We start from the raw sequence: 19409 nt of genomic DNA, 5'->3' as shown, positions 1-19409 counted from the left end.
TTGCAGGAATTGGGTTTGACCAATCTAGTGAAGAAGAAGAAAAAGACATGATAGCGGTCTTCCACTATCTAGGGCAGGGGGTCTTCAAACTTGGCCCCTTTATGACTTGTGGACTTCAACTCCCAGAATTCCTCCGCCAGCCATACTGGCTGAGGAATTCTCGGAGTTGAAGTCCACAAGTCATAAAAGGGCCAAGTTCGAAGACCCCTGGTCTAGGGGCTGCCCCAAAGAAGAGGGAGTCAAGCTCTTCTCCAAAGCCCCTGAAGTCAGGACGAGAAACAAAGGATGGAAACTAACCAAGCAAGCAGAGAAGCAACCTGGAATTAAGGAGAAACTCCCTGACAGTGAGAACAATTAACCAGTGGAACAGCTTGCCACTAGAAGCTGTGGCTGCTCCATCACTGGAGGCTTTTAAGAAGAGACTGGACAGCCCCTTGTCTCCAATGGTATAGGGTCTCCTGCTTGAGCAGGGGGTTGGACTAGAAGACCTCCAAGGTCCCTCCCAGCTCTTATTCTGATTGAGTTTCAATCAGTAACACAGTTGTTCAGTAAATCTGACTTCCTTGTTGACTTTGCTTGTCGGAAGGTCACAAAAGAGAGTCACAGAACCCTGGGATGTTAAGTGCAAAGACCGGTCACTAAACAGAAGGACTGTAAGCCGAGGATTGCCTTTATTGAGTGGTATTCCAACTTCCCGCTTCATTGATGGTTTTTTCCTTTCTGTTCAAAGGTTTTCTCTCCCTCCAAAAGGGCGTGGAATCCCTCTCTTTCTCTCTCTCTCTCTCCCTCTCCCCCACGTTCCTGCCTTCCATGGCTGACCCTCCGCACTTTAAAGAGGGGGACTGGATTCTCTGCCAAGAATTACGAGGACGTTTCGGCAGCAGGGAAGAAGTAGCCGGAGAATCGGTGGCTGCCAAGCCCAGCCCGCCCGTTCCCCCTGGATTTGCCTCCTTTCCGCTTTAAAAATGTCCATAAGAGACGCTGCAGTAATCCGCTGTCTTCGTAGATTTTGTAATAGTGACGATATTTTAATCCTCGCTTTATTTTTCACGGGTGTCCTTTGAAAGGGAAAAAATCTGACCGTCGGAGGAGGAGGAGGATGGCCGTCTCTGAGCGTTTTTAAAAAGATGTATTTTTTTTTTCTTCAAATAAAAGGGCAATTCCCCCATCTAAGTCCCTGGGGAAAAATAAGCTGAATTTTAGAGCCAACTTCTAGTCTTATCCACATAGGCTACTCGAACCAATAAATTATATACAAGGAAGGAAGATTCAATGCTCTTTTTTGAAATTTTGTCTTCCGGTTTCCTTGATGGTTTATTCTGCCTTCCGCAGCTGTTTTCAGGGACGTGGACTCTGCGTCGTGTCTGTCTCACAGTACAGGCAGTCCTCGACTTAACGACCACTTTTACGAGTGGTCCCACTTTTCAGTGCTGTTGTAACTTTGCTCACTAAATGAACTGTTGTAAGTTTCAGGACTAGCTGTAATGTGCCAGTGAGCAAACATACAAACCAGGAAATATTATTTTTTCCCCTTGGAAAGGGGGACGCAAATGTCTATTTCAAGGAAGCCGAATTTGCTTAACGACCACGTGTTTCACTTAATAACCGTCGCGACTCGCTTAGCCACCACGGGCAAAAGAAAGGGCGTAAGATTGGGCCCAACTGACTTAACCACCTCCTTCTGCTTAGCAACAGAAATTCTGCCCCAGTTGGAGGACTGCCTGAATCCAAGGGGACAGCAGCCAAGAGAAGTTTGAAGGATCTTAGAACAGCTGAGGAGCGTTTGATCAGTCGAAGTATGGATTGAGACACACACACACACACACACACACACACCGAGATATTCACAAGCAAATGTAATTTTTCTCAGCCTTGGCAATTTTCAGATGGCTGGACTTCAACTCCCAGAATTCCCCAGCCAGCTTGTCTAGTTTAGTGCAAAGGTCTAGCTGGGAGGAACACGGTAGCAACGTTCCAATATTTGAGGGGTTGCCACAAAAAAGAGGGGGGTCAAGCTATTCTCCAAGGCAGCAGAAAGAAGGCAGAACAATTAACCAGTGGAACGGCTTGCCTCCAGAAGTTGTGGGTGCTCCACCAGCTGGAGACTGGGCAGCCACTTGTCAGGAATTGTACAGTATAGGGCCTCCCCTGCTTGTGCAGGGGGTTGGACTAGAAGACCTCCAAGGTCCCTTCCGACTCTGTTATTCTGTTTAAGTCCACACATCTGAAAGCTGTCAAGGTTGAGGAACATTGGTCTAAAGCAGGGGTTCTCAACCTTGGCAACTTTAAGACTTGTGGACGTCAACTCCCAGAATTCCTCAGCCAGCTTTGCTGGCTGAGGAATTCTGGGAGTTGACGTCCACAAGTCTTAAAAGTTGCCAAGGTTGAGAACCCCTGTTAAAGGCTAGACTGCAAAGGGGGGAAGTTAATGGCAAAAGATTGCCGATTTGTTAAAGAGCCAATGAGTTATCACAAATTGCGGCCGATCCAGGAATCTTTCTTCAATCCACTGGAAACGGAACAGCCGGAGTGGATTCCCAGCAGCCTTCCAGTTTTTCTGGAGTGGCCCGCCCTCTGCTGGCGGATCTCCGCATTTCAGCACGGCGAAGTTTTGCCCGTGAATTATTTTATTTCTTTATTTAGCGAATGGTATATACTAGAGTACATGGATAACAGCAGTAAGCATATATAAAAGGAGGACTCAATACTCGGGTACACGTGATGGAAATATGCAGTCAATTTGCTAGCCTTGCTGGGCGAGCGTCTGGATTGCAGCTCTCTCTCGTTACACAACGCGCACAAGGTTGCAAATCTCCTTCCAGTTGAGAACAAGTTTGTAGACTTTTGCAATCCGGCTTTGCTGGGTTCCCACGCGAGTGTGGTCCTGCGTTGAAAAACTGCAATGCAAACTGGCCGCTTTACACACACACGCACACCCGATCCCATCGTGCAGCGGGGCCAGCAAGGAGCCACTGTAACGTTGGAACTGAGAGACACGGAAGTCACAAGTAGGAAATAAGAGTTGGCAGTTCCAGATCTGGGCTTTTCTTTCATATGATCCACCGTCTTCTCAATCTGTAATGCGAGACAGGAGCAAGAAGGAGACCGTGTGTGTGTGTGTGTGTGTGTGTGTGTGAAGCATTTTAAGCCTCTTTTTTTCAGTTGCGTTCATCTGAACGGACTTTGCACCTCTTCTTTCGCCAAGTCAGCTCTCCCAAGTCCTTTCTGCTCGGCCGTCCTACCTTGTCGGGCTGTTGTTCCCAAAGCAAAAGCCCCGTCTCCGGAGCGCCCGAGGCTTTCTCGTCCAAAGGCGTCCAAGGGTGGGAAGAGCTCCAGCTCCACCCGGGTGGGAAGAGAAGGGAAGGGAGGGGAGAGGGGAGGAGAAAGGTACCCACCGCCCACCTCCAAGGCGCTAGCCCTTTAAGAGGAGGCGAGCATGCGCGCTGACGCCAGCCGTTGAGCGAGGCGGGGGGAGGCTCCCTTTCTGCGTCCGCGCCCTTTCCTATTCCGGGACCCACGAGCTGCGAGGGGCCCATCCCAGGCGGCCAGGGACTTCGCAGCCTCGGCCGGCCAACCCGCCCGAGAACTCTCAAGCGGCGGCGGGGCTGCGCCGGAGCTCGCCGGGCTGGGAAGGGAGCGGCGGGCGGGCGGGCGAGCGCGGCGTGGAAGCGGCGGATGACTTTGCAGCCGGCGGAAGAGGCAGCAGCAGCGGCAGCGCCCTGCGGGGGGTCCGCGTGGAACGTTGAGGGTCGCTTCCCTTTGTGACGCCGCCGGAGAAAGTTTCCCCAACGTTCCAAAGGCCGCCTTTGATCTTCTCCCCTCCGCGCGCGCCGGGAGAAAGTCAGCCGGACCACCGGGGACCCCCCCCCGCCCGCCCCTTGCTCGGCCGTCGCCTCCTCCTCCTCCTCTTCTCTTCCCAGGTGAGTGGAGGGCGAGGGGTGTGTGTGCTGAGTACCTGGCCTGTTTGGGGGGGACCCTGGGAAGGAGAGAGGGGGGGGTCCTTTTAAGGCGTGGCCCCGGGCGGGTCCTTTGCCTAACCCCCCCCCTTCCCTCCCTCCCTCCCTCCATCTCCCCAGGGGCGCGGCCTTTGAAAGCCCCTCCCGCCCTGCGCTTATGGCAAGACGCGAGTCTGCCGAGTCGTGCGAACGCAGCCCTGGGTGGTGGGGCGCGGCCGGGAGGCGTGCGCGGGGATGGGAGAGGGAGAGAGAGCGCGAGAAAGAGAGAGAGAGAGCCAGCCAGCCGCTTTCCTCTTCGCAGACCCCCCCTCCCACCTCTGCGGAGACCCCCCCCGGTCTCCCGTCCCCTCGCAGCCCAAATGGGGGGGGGGGAGAGGTTCTTGGAAAAGTTGGAGGTCAAAGGCAGGACGGGGGAGAGGGGGGGGACGGAGATGGGAAGCGGGGCCCTCGCTCCGCCCTCCGCAGCATTTCAGGGGGTGGGCAAAGTTGAGGATGGGAAGATCCCCCCCCTCCCCTCCCCAGCGGCGGATGCGCGCCCGGGCGCCGCCTTCCCCGAGTGGAGCTTTGGGTGGGATCTCGGATTTGAATTAAAACTGGTCGGCGCTGGCAGCCAGGGAGGCAGGGCTGCGGCGGCGGCGGCAGCAGAAGACACGTGTTCGGATCCGGAAGCGCGGTGCGTTCTTGTCCCGCGCGTGCAAAGTGTGTGGGGGGGGGGCAGGGAGGGAGGGAGGCGGACGGAGAAGGGCCCTTCGGTCCGGATCCGGGAGGCTGGGCGTGTGGGAGGGGGGGGTGTTGCGGTCTGCGGGGCGGAGGAGCCCCGGACTTCCTCCCCAGGATTTCCTTTCTTGGAAACAATGTTGCCGTTTCTTCTTCTTTCGCTTGTTTGGCTCCTTCGGGGGGGGGCTAACGTTCGTTTGGGGGCGGTTTGCGGGGTGTGTGTGTATGTGTGTGTGTGTGTGTTTTCTCGGGTTGTGCATTGTGAACAGCCTCTGGAGCAAAAAGTCCTTTTTTTTCCTCTTTTTTTTTTCTGGAGCAAAATGTCCTTTTTTTCCCCTCTTTTTTTTCTGGAGCAAAATCCCCTCTTTTTCCCCTCTTTTTTTGCTTTCTTTTTTTCTCCTTAGAAGTTCAGCAACCAACTTCGGCCCCGCAGACTGCAATCTTCCCCCTCCTCCCGCTTGGGGGTGGGTAGGGTGGGCTGGGGTCAGTGCCCCCATCCAGGGTCATTTCAGTCTGGCTCAAGGACAGGCTGGGCCCTTAAAACCCCGGACTGAAGGTTCCTCCTCTCCCCCCCCCCCCAATTGGAAGAGTCTGTGGAGCTCTTTAAGTCAGCCTGGAGCTGGGCCCGAAGGCGTCAAGCCAGCTTGAAAGGGGGGGGAGGGTGCTTTTTTCCCCCTCTAAACCAAAAAAAGAAAAAAAAAAGTTTCCAGGCCTTTCATGTGATTCATCAAACTTCCTCCCAAGTGCCAGAAGTGGAGCGGGCAGGTGTGGGACACCTTGTGAAGGCTGCTATTTGGGGAAGGTGGAGAAAGTTGGCAGCGACTTTTTAAAGTAGGGTGTTTTCTCTTGAAAATGGTTTGGGTGCTCAGATTTTTTTCCCTCTCTGAAGAAACGTGTGTGTGTGTGTGTGTGTGTGTGTGTGTGTGTGTGTGTGTGTTATAAAAGAGACTTTGCCCACCTGGCCCTCCATTTAGGTAGCCCTTCCTCCCTCCCTTCTTCTTTCTCTCCCTTCCCTTTCTCCCTCTCTTCTTTCTCCCCTCCCTCTCTCTTTCTGTCCTTCCTCCTTCTCTCCTTTCCTTCTTCCCTCCCTTCCTCCTCTTTTCTATTCTCTCTCCCTCTCTCTCTCTCTCTCTCTCTCTCTTTCAGTCTTTTAATCTTGGAGCTGAAATAGCAAACACTCATCCGGAAAAAGGTCTGATAAAAAGAAACGAAGGTTACTTTGGGGAGTTTTAGAACCTGTGAAACCGGGTGTGTGAGGTGGGGGGGGGGCAGTTGGGACACTCCCCATGGGAAAGTCAGCGTGTCGGAAGGCTGGTGAGAACTTCAGCGATGCATAAATTTAAATTGAGGGAGGGAACCCGCCTGAAATGAGTTTCCAGATGGAAATGAGGTCTGGAAAGTCACCTTTTGAAGCTGGTTTCGTTTCACTTTGTGCCCTCCCTGTGGATTTGGGCAGGGGTCTCCAAACTTGACAGCTTTAAGACTGGTGGGACTTCAACGCCCAGCCAGCTGAGGAATTCTGGGAGTTGAAGTCCACAAGTTTGAAGATCCCTGGATTTGGGCCTTAACAGACCCGTGATCAGGAATTGGACAAGGAAGGTCATTGAATATCGTTGGTCCTTCTATCTTGTGGCTGAAAAACTGGAGGGGGCAATTTATACCACACGTTTTTGGGAGAATTTCAAAAAGCGCTGGCCTTGCAGAGTAGGGCCCAAAAGGGATAGAAACGCCATCCTCGCTGAGAGCTAGTAGGATGAAGAGGCAGGATTGTTTGCCGAGGTCAGCTCTTCGTTCACCTGTAGAACAGGCCGGTCTTCTCCTCCCCCTTTCTCAAACTTAACCACCTTGCAAGGTGACTAAAAGTGCAGACTCTGGAAGGGATCTGGGCTCGGCCGCGCATGTCTTTGTGGTTTGGTATCTTTGCTTCTAAAACTGTGACCTTCGGGGTTTTTTTCTGAGTTGGGGAGGGGGGAGGAGCCCCTAAAGTGGGTTGGGCCGCCTCTTCTGAGAATCTCTGAATGTTGTTACTTCCTGTGTGTGTGTGTGTGTGTGTGTGTGACTTTCTCTGCACACTGAGACGGAAGGCCTGGGAACTTGGGACGGAAAAGAGGAGAAAGATTTGGGGGCCAAGGAGGCAGGGAAGGGTACACAGGTGGTCCTCGGCTTACGACCGTTTATTTAGTGCAACGGCACCGAAAAAAGGGACTTATGACCGTTTTTTCACACTTACGGACCTTTGAAGCATCCCCATGGCCAGCTTATCAACTGCAGTGGTTCTCTTAACGACTGGGGCAAGACAAGGTCGTAAAACGGGGCAAAACCCAACTCGACAAATGTCCCGCTTAACAACATAAACTTTGGGGTCCCTTGTGGACTACCCGTAAAAGCCGCTTTGCAAGAGCGTGCGGGAAGAGCGGTTGATAATTTGTGCCCGGTTGATAATTTGTGCCCTTTCCCGAGATTCCTTGTCCCGCCCGTTGAATCACAGCACTAATTGCAGAGCGTGACTAATTGCAATGCAAATACGCAGGTGTCGCCCGGTGCACCTGGAGAGTTACAGCTTCCCCCCCCCCCCCCCCCCCGGGGGGGGGGAGAAAACTGGTCTGGAGACTTTGGGAAAGAAAGACTTTGAAAAAGGGGCAGAAACGGGATTGGGGTGGGACAGCCCCGTCCGTGGGGCAGCTTTGCTTTTCCTGCCTGGAGAAGGAAACGTGCACGTGCCTTTTTCAAAGTCCCAGAAGCTCTGTTGCTAAGCAAGACGGTCGTTAAGCGAATTTTGGCCCGATTTTATGACTTTTCTCGCCACGTTTGTTAAGAGAATCACTGCAGGTGTTAAGTTCGTAACCGGCTGGCTTCGTTAAATGAGCCTGACTTCCCCCCCCCCCTTGACATTGCTTGTCCGAAGGTCGCAAAAGAGGATCACGCGACCTCGGGACTCTGCGGCCGTCATAAACGTGAATCGGTTGCCCAGCGTCTGAGTTTTGGATGATGCAATGGTCGTAAGTGTGAAAAACGTTCGTAAGCCACCTTTTTCAGAGCTGTTGTAACTTTGAACGGTCACTAAATGAACTGGTAAGTCAAGGACTTTTTTCAGGTGGCTTTTATGGAGGAGGGCAGATATTTATTCTGGCCCTGCTTTGCTGGTTGATAGTTTGATGGATGAAAAACGGGAGGTGGTCCTTGACTTACGACGATGCACCTAGCGATCATTCAAAGTTGCAGCAGCCCTGAAAGAAAGGGACTTACGGCCCGTTGCGGCCTCCCCAGGGTCGCGTGATCAGAGTTCAGGCGCTCGGCAGCTGACTCATACTTGTGACGGTCGCAATGTCCCCCCCCCCCCAGGGTCACGTGATCCCCTTTTGCGACCTTCGGACAAGCAAAGTGAAGGGGGAAGCCGGATACACTTAACAACCTTGTCACTAACTGAACAGCTGCAGTCATTCGCTTCAGCTGTGGCGAGAAAGGTCGTAAAATGGGGCGAGACTCGCTTAACAGCTGTCTCGCTTAGCAATGGAAATTTTGGGCTCCGTGGTGGTCACAAATTGAGGACTACCTAAAAAAAAGTAAAATAAAGTTGTTTTAGATTCTCAAATCCCCTCTCTTTGAGGTTGGAATTGGGGAGTTACGAATTGTGGAAGAACTGTGTATATAATAAAATATAATAATAATAATAATAATTGGCCGTACCCATTTGGATCCTTGGCACCTCCGTGAATGTTACAGGTTTTCATTCATTCATTCATTCATTCATTCATTCATTCATTCATTCCTGATATGCTGCCTTCACCTTGGCACCCTTAACAGAATAACAGTGTGGGAAGGGACCTTAAAGGTCCTCTAGTCCGACCCCCTGCTCAAGCAGAACGTATCGCTTCAGACAAGTGGTTGTCTGGTCTCTTCTTAAATTATCTTGCTGCATTAAGTACCTAGCTGAAGGGGACTTGGAGTTGGAAGGGAACAGACTTTTCCAGTTGACAAGAAGGGAACCTCCCTTGTTGTCTGGAAAAAATAATAATAATATTCTCGCTGTAGGAGACCATGCCTTGCTCAGTTCTGCTTGGCAACTGCCACCTGCGTGGCTCTGCTCAGGTGAGAACAGGGAAATAGCCAGGTAAGGGGCGGGAGAGATTTGGCCAGGGGTGGGGGAGAGGATTTAGTTAGACTTTAATAACAAGAGTTGGAAGGGACCTTAGAGATCTTCTAGTCCAACCCCCCCTGCTCAGGCAGGAAGCCTAGACTATTTCAGACAAAGGGCTGTCCAGTTTCTTAAAAAACCTCCAGTGTTGAAGCACCCACAACTTCTGGAGGCAAGTCGTTCCACTGGTTAATCGTTCTGGCTGCACTCCGGGGAGTGCATCAAGGCACTGGCAAGACCAGGATACATGTAAATGGTGGTTTATTGCTTCTGCTGTTCTTACTGTGTTTTCAACCCTCTTCTCTCCTCTTCCTTTCCCCCTTTCCCTCCGGGAGGGGGAGGTCAGAACATACCTGACACACCAGGACCGGACGTCGGTACCCCTTCTACGATAGGTTCTAGAAGCCATTGTTCCTCTACTCCTAAAACTACGACCCGGATCTACGGCGGCCGTTCTGGTGGTAGGAAATGTTCGAGTTCAACCCGGTCGGGCAGTGGTGGTAGGGGTGGCACCCGAAGTTGCACCTCTCGGTGACCTACAAGAACGTCAAGTTCAACGTCTGGGACGTGGGGGGCCAGGACAAGATCCGGCCCCTCTGGAGACACTACTACACCGGCACCCAGGGCTTGATCTTTGTGGTGGACTGCGCCGATCGGGATCGGATCGACGAAGGCCGGCAGGAGCTTCACCGCATCATCAACGACCGCGAGATGAGGGACGCCATCATCCTGGTCTTTGCCAACAAGCAGGACCTCCCAGACGCCATGAAACCTCACGAGATCCAGGAGAAATTGGGGCTCACTCGCATCAGGGACAGGAATTGGTACGTCCAGCCGTCTTGCGCCACCTCGGGGGAAGGACTCTATGAAGGCTTAATGTGGCTTACTTCTAACTACAAATCGTAATTTCGGGGGGGGAGGGCCAGAGAGCTAAACGGGCGCGCGCACACCTCCCTCACCGATGAGTCCTTCAGACGCTCCTTCTCTTCCGTCTTTGCCCCCCTCCCTCCTCTTCAATTCTTCCCCAACTCGTGGCGGAGGGTCTCACCGGCAAAGGTGGAGGCCTGGAAGATCCTGGTTGCTTCTCTCTCTTGGAAGATGCCTTGATTTCTGCGGAGGGAAGAGTGGAGGGGAGGGGGTCCTTGCCCCCTCCCCTTGATCCATAGCTACCTATCTTCCCCCCTTCGGGACATTCCCCCCAGCCCTCTGCTTCTCTGGACTGGAGTCTCTTCCGAATGAGTCGAGTCTAACGCCAAAGGGAAGACCCTCGCGAAGAACGTTGGCTGGGACCAATTCCAGGAGCTCTGGGTCGACTCGGGGGTGGTCGTCCCCCCCAGGCCCCCTTTTAAAGGTGGGAAAGCTTGGCACCTCCAAGGAACTGGGTTTTCTCTGCCCTGGCCTCCTGGAAGCCATCCCCCTGCTTGGGCACACCAGGTGGGCAGAGGAGACCCGTGAAGTTTGGAAGGAAGGTGCTGCCTTGGCAGGCCACGCTTGATGGGGATGGGAACTCCTGGCGGATTGGCTTGCTTCCTCAGGTTGCCTCTTCCAGTGTCTCCGCCGGGAACGCCCTGCCCGGGCCTTGTCTGGCCTCGCCTCTCTCCTGACCTGTTCCACCTGCTTGGAGGAGACAAGGGCGGGCATGCCTAGCGCCCGACCAAACCCGTTTGCCCGCTGCGAGGAGGGAGTGGAATGGAAGCCGCCGTTCCCGGGCGGGTGTCTTCTCCCCAAATTCCTGCCTACGGCTCTCTCCAGAGATCTCTCTCTTCCCCCCCCCCCTGTATAAACATGGGACGTTCCCAACTCAAGAGGGACCACAACGGGCGTCCATCACATTCCTTGACCGGCGAATCCAGACTCGGTTCCCGTATCAAAGAGAACTGGCCATCTTCCCGTGGGACGGCCATCTACGGACCACGATCCTTATGGTGCCAACATGCCGGGCCACCGTTTGCACAGCGGGCACCATGGTGGGCCCCCCCGCCTGGTGAATCGGAGCAAAGGGCCCATCTTTGGAAATTTACCTCTCTCTCTCTCTCTCTCACTCACTCACTCTGCTCGAGGGGCGTGTGCGAGAGTGTGTGTGGGGGCTACGGGTTCCCCCCCCGGGCGTGTGCAGGACGTTGTTTCTTGAGAACAAAAAAAATGCGCTTTGATGGTTCAGTTCCAAGCGGTGGGTATAAATCGTCTTTTTTGTTTTTAATTGTACTGATATGATCCATTATAGGGGCATAAATCTCATTTCCAGCACCTTAGATTGTGTGGCCTTCAGCACAGAGCAGTGTTTTTCAACCGTGGCCCCTTTAAGATGGGCGGACTTCAACTCCCAGAATTCCCCAGCCAGCCTCTTAAAGGGGCCACAGTTGAAAAACACTGGCATAAACCAAAGAGGAGTTTTTCACCAGGAGGCTGTAAGGGTGGGGTGGGGGGGTTGTAAGATCCCCCCTCTCTAATTTCAGCCCTTTTCCATTGCTAAAAAAAACCCCAATTCCTCCTGTTTGCTCACTCGCTCGCTCGCTTTTTAAATCCTGTTTTGTGGATAATAAGCAATGGTCAATTTGAAGTGCTGGAACCATTGGGCTGAATTGCTCCCGTTCCTCTCTCTTAAGCAGTTTTTAATTCCTCTTTCCCTTTAAAAAAAAAACAAACTCACTCTATTTTACTAAGAGGGCTTCAGAGGTCCTCCTACGGACCCCCAAAGTAGCCCATAGAGGAATTGGGGAGCATTGCAAGTTGGCTGCAACATGGAGAGTGTGTGGGGGTGTGTGGACTCAGCTTCCCCCTTCCCAAGCAATTTCCAAGCATGTCTTGATGCACGGAAGGAGGCTTGCAACTTCTGTTTTAATCCCACCCCTCCTTTTAATTCATGGAAGGGGGGCTTGCCACTTCTCTTTTAATCCCACCCCTCCTTTTAATTCATGGAAGGGGGGCTTGCAACTTCTGTTTTAATCCCACCCCTCTTTTTAATTCATGGAAGGGGGGCTTGCAACTTCTCTTTTAATCCCACCCCTCCTTTTAATTCATGGAAGGGGGGTTTGCCACTTCTCTTTTAATCCCACCTCTCCATTTAATTCAGATCTTCTCGTCCCCCGCCTTGCAAATGGCAAAGATGCACAATTCTCACCCAAATCTTTGAAATTCGAATTTTGACCAGCTTGGAAGGAAAGCCTTGGGGTCAGGTGAGGGGGGGGGAGAGGAAGAAAGCCTGGAATGAGAAAAAGAGGGAAGAATTTATTTTTTCTCTTCTGCTGCTACTGCTGCTGGGAACGGTGGCTGTGCTAACCCAGAAAGGGGGTGGGGTGCAAAAAAAAAAAAATCAGATTGCATTTTCTGTCCGCAGTTTTCCACTGCGGCTTGCACTCTGGGTGTGAACTCCTGGATCAGATGTGACTCACGCCTGCTCTAGGCGCGTCCTCCACCCGGGGAGGGGGGGGGAGGAGAGCCTCTGGGTTGCGCTGAGCCAGCTTAAAATGTTCTTTTTCAGACGTCTTCCTGTCCCTCCACGCTCAGCTGAGCCCTTTCTGGATTTCCAAAAGCGCAGCAGTAATCGTGGCAAGGGTGTCTCGTAGCTTGCGGTCGAAAAAAAAAAGTCAAGGTGGAGGCCAAAATAGTGTGATCGAAGCCCCATCTGTGTGGTGGTTGTTTTTTTTAATATTTGAAAATTTTAAATATTAATTTTTTTAAAAAAATGTTTTTTTAAAAAATTAAAAATTGATTTTAAAAAAACAGGCAGAAGTTTGATCGTGCGGTCGGGGAGGTCATTTTGACTTTTTTTTTTTTTTTGAGCCGTAGATGCTCCAGAAAGCTAGAATTCCCCCCCCCTAATTTCTCCAACATTTGGAGGGAGAGCACGTGACGGAGTTCTTTGATCTTTCTTTCTTTTCCGATGGTTTCCTTCCAAGCTCCCGATTTCACCTGTTGGGTGAAAAGTTATTCGGAAATATTTTCGGATTTGGAGAACCTGTGCGAAGGGCGCCTGTCTAAAGTTGTGTGCATGCCATGGACGTTCTCCAAAATGCTTCCAAAATGGGTTTTTCGGTGTTTCTTTACCTTGGCGGCTTAACGATGGGTGGACTTCGACTCCCAGAATTCCCCTGCCAACATGGCAGGAGGAGGAGGAGGGGGGAATTCTGGGAGTTGAAGTCCACTCACCTTTGAGCTGATTTAGGTCATCCAGAGAACTGGTAGGGCAGGAATTCAGCCTGGAGAGATGTATTGGGGTAGGGGAGACCCCGATTTCTGCTCCGTCCCCTTCTGATGGGGGTGGGGTCCCTCCCGCTCCCCCTCCCCACCTCTTCCCCTCCAGCTTTCCTCCAAAATAATAACATTTTTGAAAGAAATTTTTATTTGGGCCTGGGGATGTGCATCGTGTATGTTGCACTAAGACCTCAGGACCACCCTCTCCATCATTCCCCATCTAGCAGTGAAGCAGATGGGATTGTTAGTCTTCCCCCCCCAATCTGTCTGGGGTGCTCAGAAAGGCGAGGCTGTGGGGAAGGGACATCCACATTTAAGGGAAGGGGCTTCGTCCTGCTTGAATGGGTGGCCCCAAATCTGAGCATATACGGCCGTAGTTTGGGTGCGGGGAAACGTCTTTGTCTGAAAATGGGGCTTCCTGCTGGGAAATGCTGGGTCTTGTAGTCCTAATCTGTCTAACAGGTTGGGAACGGTGGCGGGGTATATTCTGAAGGCACTTAAATCTTCAAAACCAGCCCTGAAATGTTTAGTGGTCTTTTTTTTTTAAAAAAAATCATGGCTTGTAATTTTTCATGTTGGAATCATTCCGAAAAAGAAAAAATCACTCATAAAAACCCAGGCATGGGGCGATGGTTATTATTTTCCCTCCCCTGCCCCAAGCCTGGTGGTGCTCAGAGGCTGATCTGTGTGAAAATAGCTCATTTTTTTAGTTTCCTCTTTCCCCCCCCCTGCCACCCCCGTGCCTTCCGTAAGGGCTGTCACTTATAAAAGGAAGAACAAGGTACTTTTTCTGTAACTTAAAACTGCAGCTGGTTAACTTGAATAAGCTGGTCTGTTTCGGGGTTTAAAATAAAATTAAGGGTGTTCTTTTTTTTTCTTCTTCTTCCATTCCCCTGAATTAAAAATGAAGGGTGTGTTTATTGGATGCTAAGCTGCACATACAAAAATGTACTGTACATTTATTGCTGGAATTTTCTTTAGAATCTTTTTTTTTTTTTTGGCTAGGGTACGGGAAGGGTGGCGTTCACACGTCCCTCGTGGCTATGAGTGCCTGGGGTGGGAACCCCCTTTTACAAACAAGGGCTCACTGTTTTGTTTTTTTAAAAAATAAATGATTTTTGAGTCTTCATGAAAATGACGTGTGTCTTTTTTTTGTAGAAGCCAGGAAATCGTTGAGATCTGTCAGTGACCGGTCTGCCATTCCCCAAATAATCTGTGCTAAATAGAGATAATGCTGGATCTACAGTAGTTCTTTTAGTGACCGTTCAAAGTTACAACGGCACCGAAAAATGTGACTTAACGACCGTTTTTCACAGTCACGGCCTTTGCAGAGTCCCTGTGATCATGTTATTAAAATCGAGAGGCTTGGCAACTGGCTTGTACTTATGACTGTTGCTGTGTCCCAAGGTCATGTGATCCCCTTTTGCTACCTGACAATGGGGGAGCCAGATTCACTTAAAACCAGGTTATTATCTTATCAACTGCGGTGATTCACTTTAATGACTGTAGCAAGCAAGGCCGTAACATGGGACAAAACTCACTTAACAAGTGTCTCGCTTAACAGCAGAAATTGTGGGCTCAGTTGTCATAATTCGAGGACTATCTGCATGGGCGATGCCAAAGGAAAAATCATTGTGATAGATATCTCCGCTGGTCCTCTAGAAACGGCACCAGCTTGCCGTAGAAGATTAGGTTTGGTCCTAATATGTATAATTTCTGGGTACTGAATTAGGAGGAGTGGTTCCTCTTCTCTTCTCCCGACGTAAACACCAATCTGGTAGTAAAAACAAAACAAGGAGAAAAATTAAGACCGAACTTTACGTCGACACTAACTACACTCAGTTAGCACCCCGGACGACCGCAATTTTTTTCAAAGTAAAGGAAACAAGGGAGACAATAATGACCCTTGTCGTTCTCGCATCCTTTGACGCGGCCCTCAGGACTTCTCAGCTTTAGGGAAAAGGAACGGGGAAACCATATTTATTGTATTTAGTATTCAATCAATCAGAATAGAGCTGGAGGGGACCTTGGAGGTGTTCTAGTCCAGCCCCCTGTTCAAGCAGGAGACACTATGCCAGGGGTAGGCAACCTTGGCACTTTTATGACTCGTGGACTTCAACTCCCAGAATTCCTGAGCCAGCCATGCTGAGGAGAAAGGGAGAGGTTTCCAAGCTGAGCCATGCTGGCTCAGGAATTCTGGGAGTTGAAGTCCACCAGTCATAAAAGAGCCAAGGTTGCCTACCCCTGGCCTATGCTATTTCAGACTAGTGGCTGTGCAGTCTCAAAGACCTCCAGTGATGGAGCACCTACAACTTCTGGTGGCAAGCTGTTTTATTTATTTATTTATTTATTATTCGAATTTATATCCCGCCCTTCTCCTTGTGGACTCAGGGCGGCTGACAATCGATTAAAAACACCAATAACAATTACAAAATTAAAATTAATTAAAATGAAATATTTAAATTGTCTGATTAAAATATGATTAAAAACCCCTCTAAAAACCCCTCTTAAAAATTGCCCTAGGCCAGTCCCGCTTGTTGGAATAGCCACGTCTTGAGGGCGCGGCGGAAGGAAGGGAGATCAGGGATCACCCTGATCTCTGGGGGCAGCTCATTCCAGAGGGTGGGAGCTCCCACAGAGAAGGCCCTCCCCCTTGGGGTCGCCAGCCGGCACTGTCTGGCTGACGGCACCCTGAGGAGACCCACCCTGTGGGAGCGTACTGGCCGATGGGAGGTAATCTGTGGCAGAANAGCGCCTTAAAGATGATAGTCAGCACCTTGAAGCGCACCCGGAAGGCCACCGGCAGCCAATGCAGCTCGCGCAGCAGCGGTGTTACGTGGGAGCGACGAGTCCCTCCCAACACCGCCCGCGCGGCCGCATTTTGGACTAGCTGGAGCCTCCGGGTGCTCCTCAAGGGAAGCCCCATGTAGAGAGCATTACAGTAGTCCACTGGTTCATTGTCCTCACTGTTAGGAAGTTTCTCCTCAGTTCCAGGTTGCTTCTCTCCTTGATGAGTTTCCATCCATAGTTTCTTGTCCTGCCTTCTGGTATTGCAGTAAACGAAACCGAATGTAGTTGTGGGTCAGTCCCACACGGGAACTTCATTTCCTATCCTCGCCTAACGCCCCTGCTTGGCACACGGGCTTCCTAAATTGTTCCCCCATCATTTCGATTCTTCCAGTTGCGTGGGTTCGGTGTGCTTTGTGGTAGAAGTGAAACTCTCAACCGTCTCTTGTGGGTGCGCACACACACACACGCGCGCGCACACACACACACACACTTCCCTCAGATGAATCTGGAACGCTCCGTCCCTTAAAGCAAGACCAAGGAAATTACCAATTGGGTTTTTTTAAAAAACAACACTTATTAAACATTACAATTATAAAGAAAAATAAAGGAGAATATTTGTGGCTGAGGACTGAAATGAACGTTACCTCATTTGGATAATGAAATGTCTGCAAGAGAACAAGCAAGCTCGGAGTGCCAAGGTCCCCTCAAAAAAAAATAAATGAACAGAAACGGAGAAATAAAAAGTGCAGAAAAGGAAAATAGAAAAAAATAAGAATATAAAATAAGGACATTTAAGGAGAGGCATTAGTAGAACGTGAAAGAGGGATGGGCCACTTTTCTCCAAGCTGGTGCCCTGCTGGTAAAATCATTCTAATCCCATGATTCCCAGCCTGTCGTTCAATATAATCCAGAAGGCACCCCCACTTTGGGAAAATTATAGTCATTAAGGCAGGCCAGCCATGTGATGCAGCAACATCCTAAAACAAAATCGTTGGAACGGGCAGCGGGCAAAAGTCCACCAAAGTTTGCGTATTACATTTCTGCCTCTCAACTCCAAATGACTCAGCCCAAAGTTAATTTTAAAATAATAATAACAACAACAACAACAACTTGCTAAGCAGGGGATTCTGCAAGATGGTCAAAAAAGTCAAGATGGCTGACTTTCATTGCTGGAAAGTGGCAACCCTGGAACGGTAATGTTACCACACCAGGCCTGATGTTCTGGATGCTGCAAAGGTCATAAGCGTGAGGACCGGTCTTAAAGTTGCTTCTTCGGCACCGTTGTAACTTGGGATGATTGCTCAACAGAGCAGTCTTAAAGTGAGGTCTACTTGTGTGTAAATCCAGGTCCCAAGTCATGAGCTTCGGTGGTTGATGGTGGACTTGGATCTGGGTTTCTCTGGATCGAATCCAATCCTTTAACCATTGTAAAACCTAGAGCCAATCTGGCAAAAGAGGGAAGATGCTGGAGACATCGACCAGCCAGGAGCAAGACTCCACCTTTCATATTGATGTACACTGAGGTCTGGTGTGCTGTGAAGCCTCCTGCAATTTATTGCACCCAAGCAGTAGAGAATGCTACCTCGGGAGGGTTGACAAGCTCAGCCACTGACTCCAGGCCCATCTGGAGATCCCCTGCTTTTCGGAGGCAGTGCGGACAGGTTACGCCAACGCTGGAGGAAGCGCATGTGAGCGACAAGCAGGAAGTGGTATTGTGTAGCATGTAGTGAAGCTGGATTGCAGTTCTGCCAAACCCCGAAGGAATGTTCGCTGCTGGTCACAGGAAGTGATGAGGCAATGAATCACGCTACCCATGCTCCTGGTTGCTCCCTGGCTGGATTGGGACCGAATGATGCCAAACAGGTGATGTACAGTTGGCACAATGCTCATTGCTGCACTCAGGCAGTAAAACTAACGTGTTGCAAGAACCTAGCTTCAGAAAATGGATTAGTGTGTTCTTTTGTAATGGGGCAACTCCCAGAATTCCTCAACGGGGTTGAGTTTTAAGTTCCACGCATCTGGGAAATGCTGGGCTTGGGTTGGTTTAAAACTGGCTTAGCCCATGGCATTGTTGTCCAAAGTTTATAAATTAGAATTCTATCTGAATCCAGCCAATCTCCTTTCACCCCCAAAATCCAATTCTGTGTTACTTTGAATGGCCTAAATATTAAGTGTTAAGACGTATAAGGAAGGAATGTAAGGTTGGTTTACATGATCGAGGTTAAAATAGATAACAGTTAGTTTTGACAACCCTTACTGGGCTTTTTGCTAAAACCAGGACTGAAATGATAATACTTTATGGGTTTGTTTGTAGATAAGAGGTAAGACATGGGAAAAAGAGATTGTTTGGTGCAATTTAAAAGAAGGTGACAATTACTAAAATGGCTTACACTGATTGTGATGAAGGTCAGAAGTTGTTTATTTTCTTTTTCTTTACCATATGCTTCCTTCCCTCTCTCTCTCTCTCTCTCTCTCTCTCTCTCTCTCTCTCTCTCTCATTTTTACCATTGCAATTATAATAGTTAATGACATTATTTAAAAGAAATAGGGCACCCTCTCTGGTGCTTTTGAGAAAATGGAGTAGAGGCCAGGCAGGCTGCATAGTTGTCCCCCTCCTGTTGACATGGGACAGGTTGAAAGCTTGTCTCTCCCCCCCACTTTCCTCCCCCCCCCCAGTCATGCCTGGCTGGTTTTTAAAAAACATCCAAGCAGGTTAACTGCTATATGGTTAATATTCCACCTTTCTTCAAAGCCTGTTCTGCTATTCAGTTTGCTTTGTTGGCTAACCTTGCAACTTTCAGAAGGGGCTGCCAAGTGGAAGGGATGGGGTGGGGGGAGGAGATATTGGCCCATGGTAGAATGCTGAAGCTGGGCAAAATGAAAGGCTTCTCTTCCAGAGTTTAACAGTCATTGTACTAGGGAGGACATTTTCTGCAAACAGCGGCGGCCTTGCAAAAAAAAAAGGTGACACCGGCCCGGCCCCTGGCTTTTCTCTATTTATCTTGACGACTTCTCTGATGTTCTGGTCTTGCCAGTCCAACTTGAAAGTTTAGCTCAGTGTTCTCAACCTTGGCCACTTTCAAAATGTGTGGGCTTCCAATTCCCAGGATTCCCCAGCCAGCATGCCAGTGAACTTTAAGAAGTGCAGACTTCAACTCCCAGAATTCCCCAGCTGGCTTGCCAATGAACGTTTAAGATCTGCGGACGTCAACTTCTCCGGCATTTAGGTTTAGAACGTTTAGGTCAGCATTTCTCAGCCTTGGCTCCTTTTCAAGAAGTGTGGACTTCAATTCCCAGAATTCCCTGGCCAGCATGTCAGATATTTCAATCACATTCTCTTCTGCCTGCTTGGAAGCCCATGCAGATTAATGTGACTTGAGCTGAAATGCTAAGGCTTTGCTCATCGGCCTGGGGGTGGGAGGGGAATATCCAGGAAACATTTTGGGGTCTAAAAATGGGCAGTGACTCTCGTAATACTTCCCAAAAGATGATGATGATGATGATGATGATGATGATGATAATAATAATAATAATAATAATAATAATAATAATAATAATAATAATAATAATAATAATAATAATAATAATAATAATAAAGTTGGAAGAGACCTTGGAGG

At 50.0% G+C, this 19409-nt stretch overlaps 1 protein-coding gene across 1 annotated transcript; it reads left to right on the top strand.

Moving 5' to 3' along the window:
• Positions 1–8711: 8711 nt before the first annotated feature.
• Positions 8712–9714, top strand: LOC107297297 (ADP-ribosylation factor 6-like). Its single transcript, XM_015826659.1, has 2 exons — positions 8712–8762; positions 9313–9714. The coding sequence occupies exons 1-2, from the start codon at positions 8712–8714 to the stop codon at positions 9712–9714; spliced, it is 453 nt and encodes a 150-aa protein (XP_015682145.1).
• Positions 9715–19409: the final 9695 nt, after the last annotated feature.

The sequence above is a fragment of the Protobothrops mucrosquamatus genome, unplaced genomic scaffold, assembly GCF_001527695.2.
Source record: "Protobothrops mucrosquamatus isolate PMUCROS unplaced genomic scaffold, P.Mucros_1.0 scaffold3224, whole genome shotgun sequence".
Classification (NCBI taxonomy): Eukaryota; Metazoa; Chordata; class Lepidosauria; order Squamata; family Viperidae; genus Protobothrops; species Protobothrops mucrosquamatus.
Note: the sequence above shows the minus strand (reverse complement) of the source record. Positions and strands in the feature narration are given on the sequence as shown.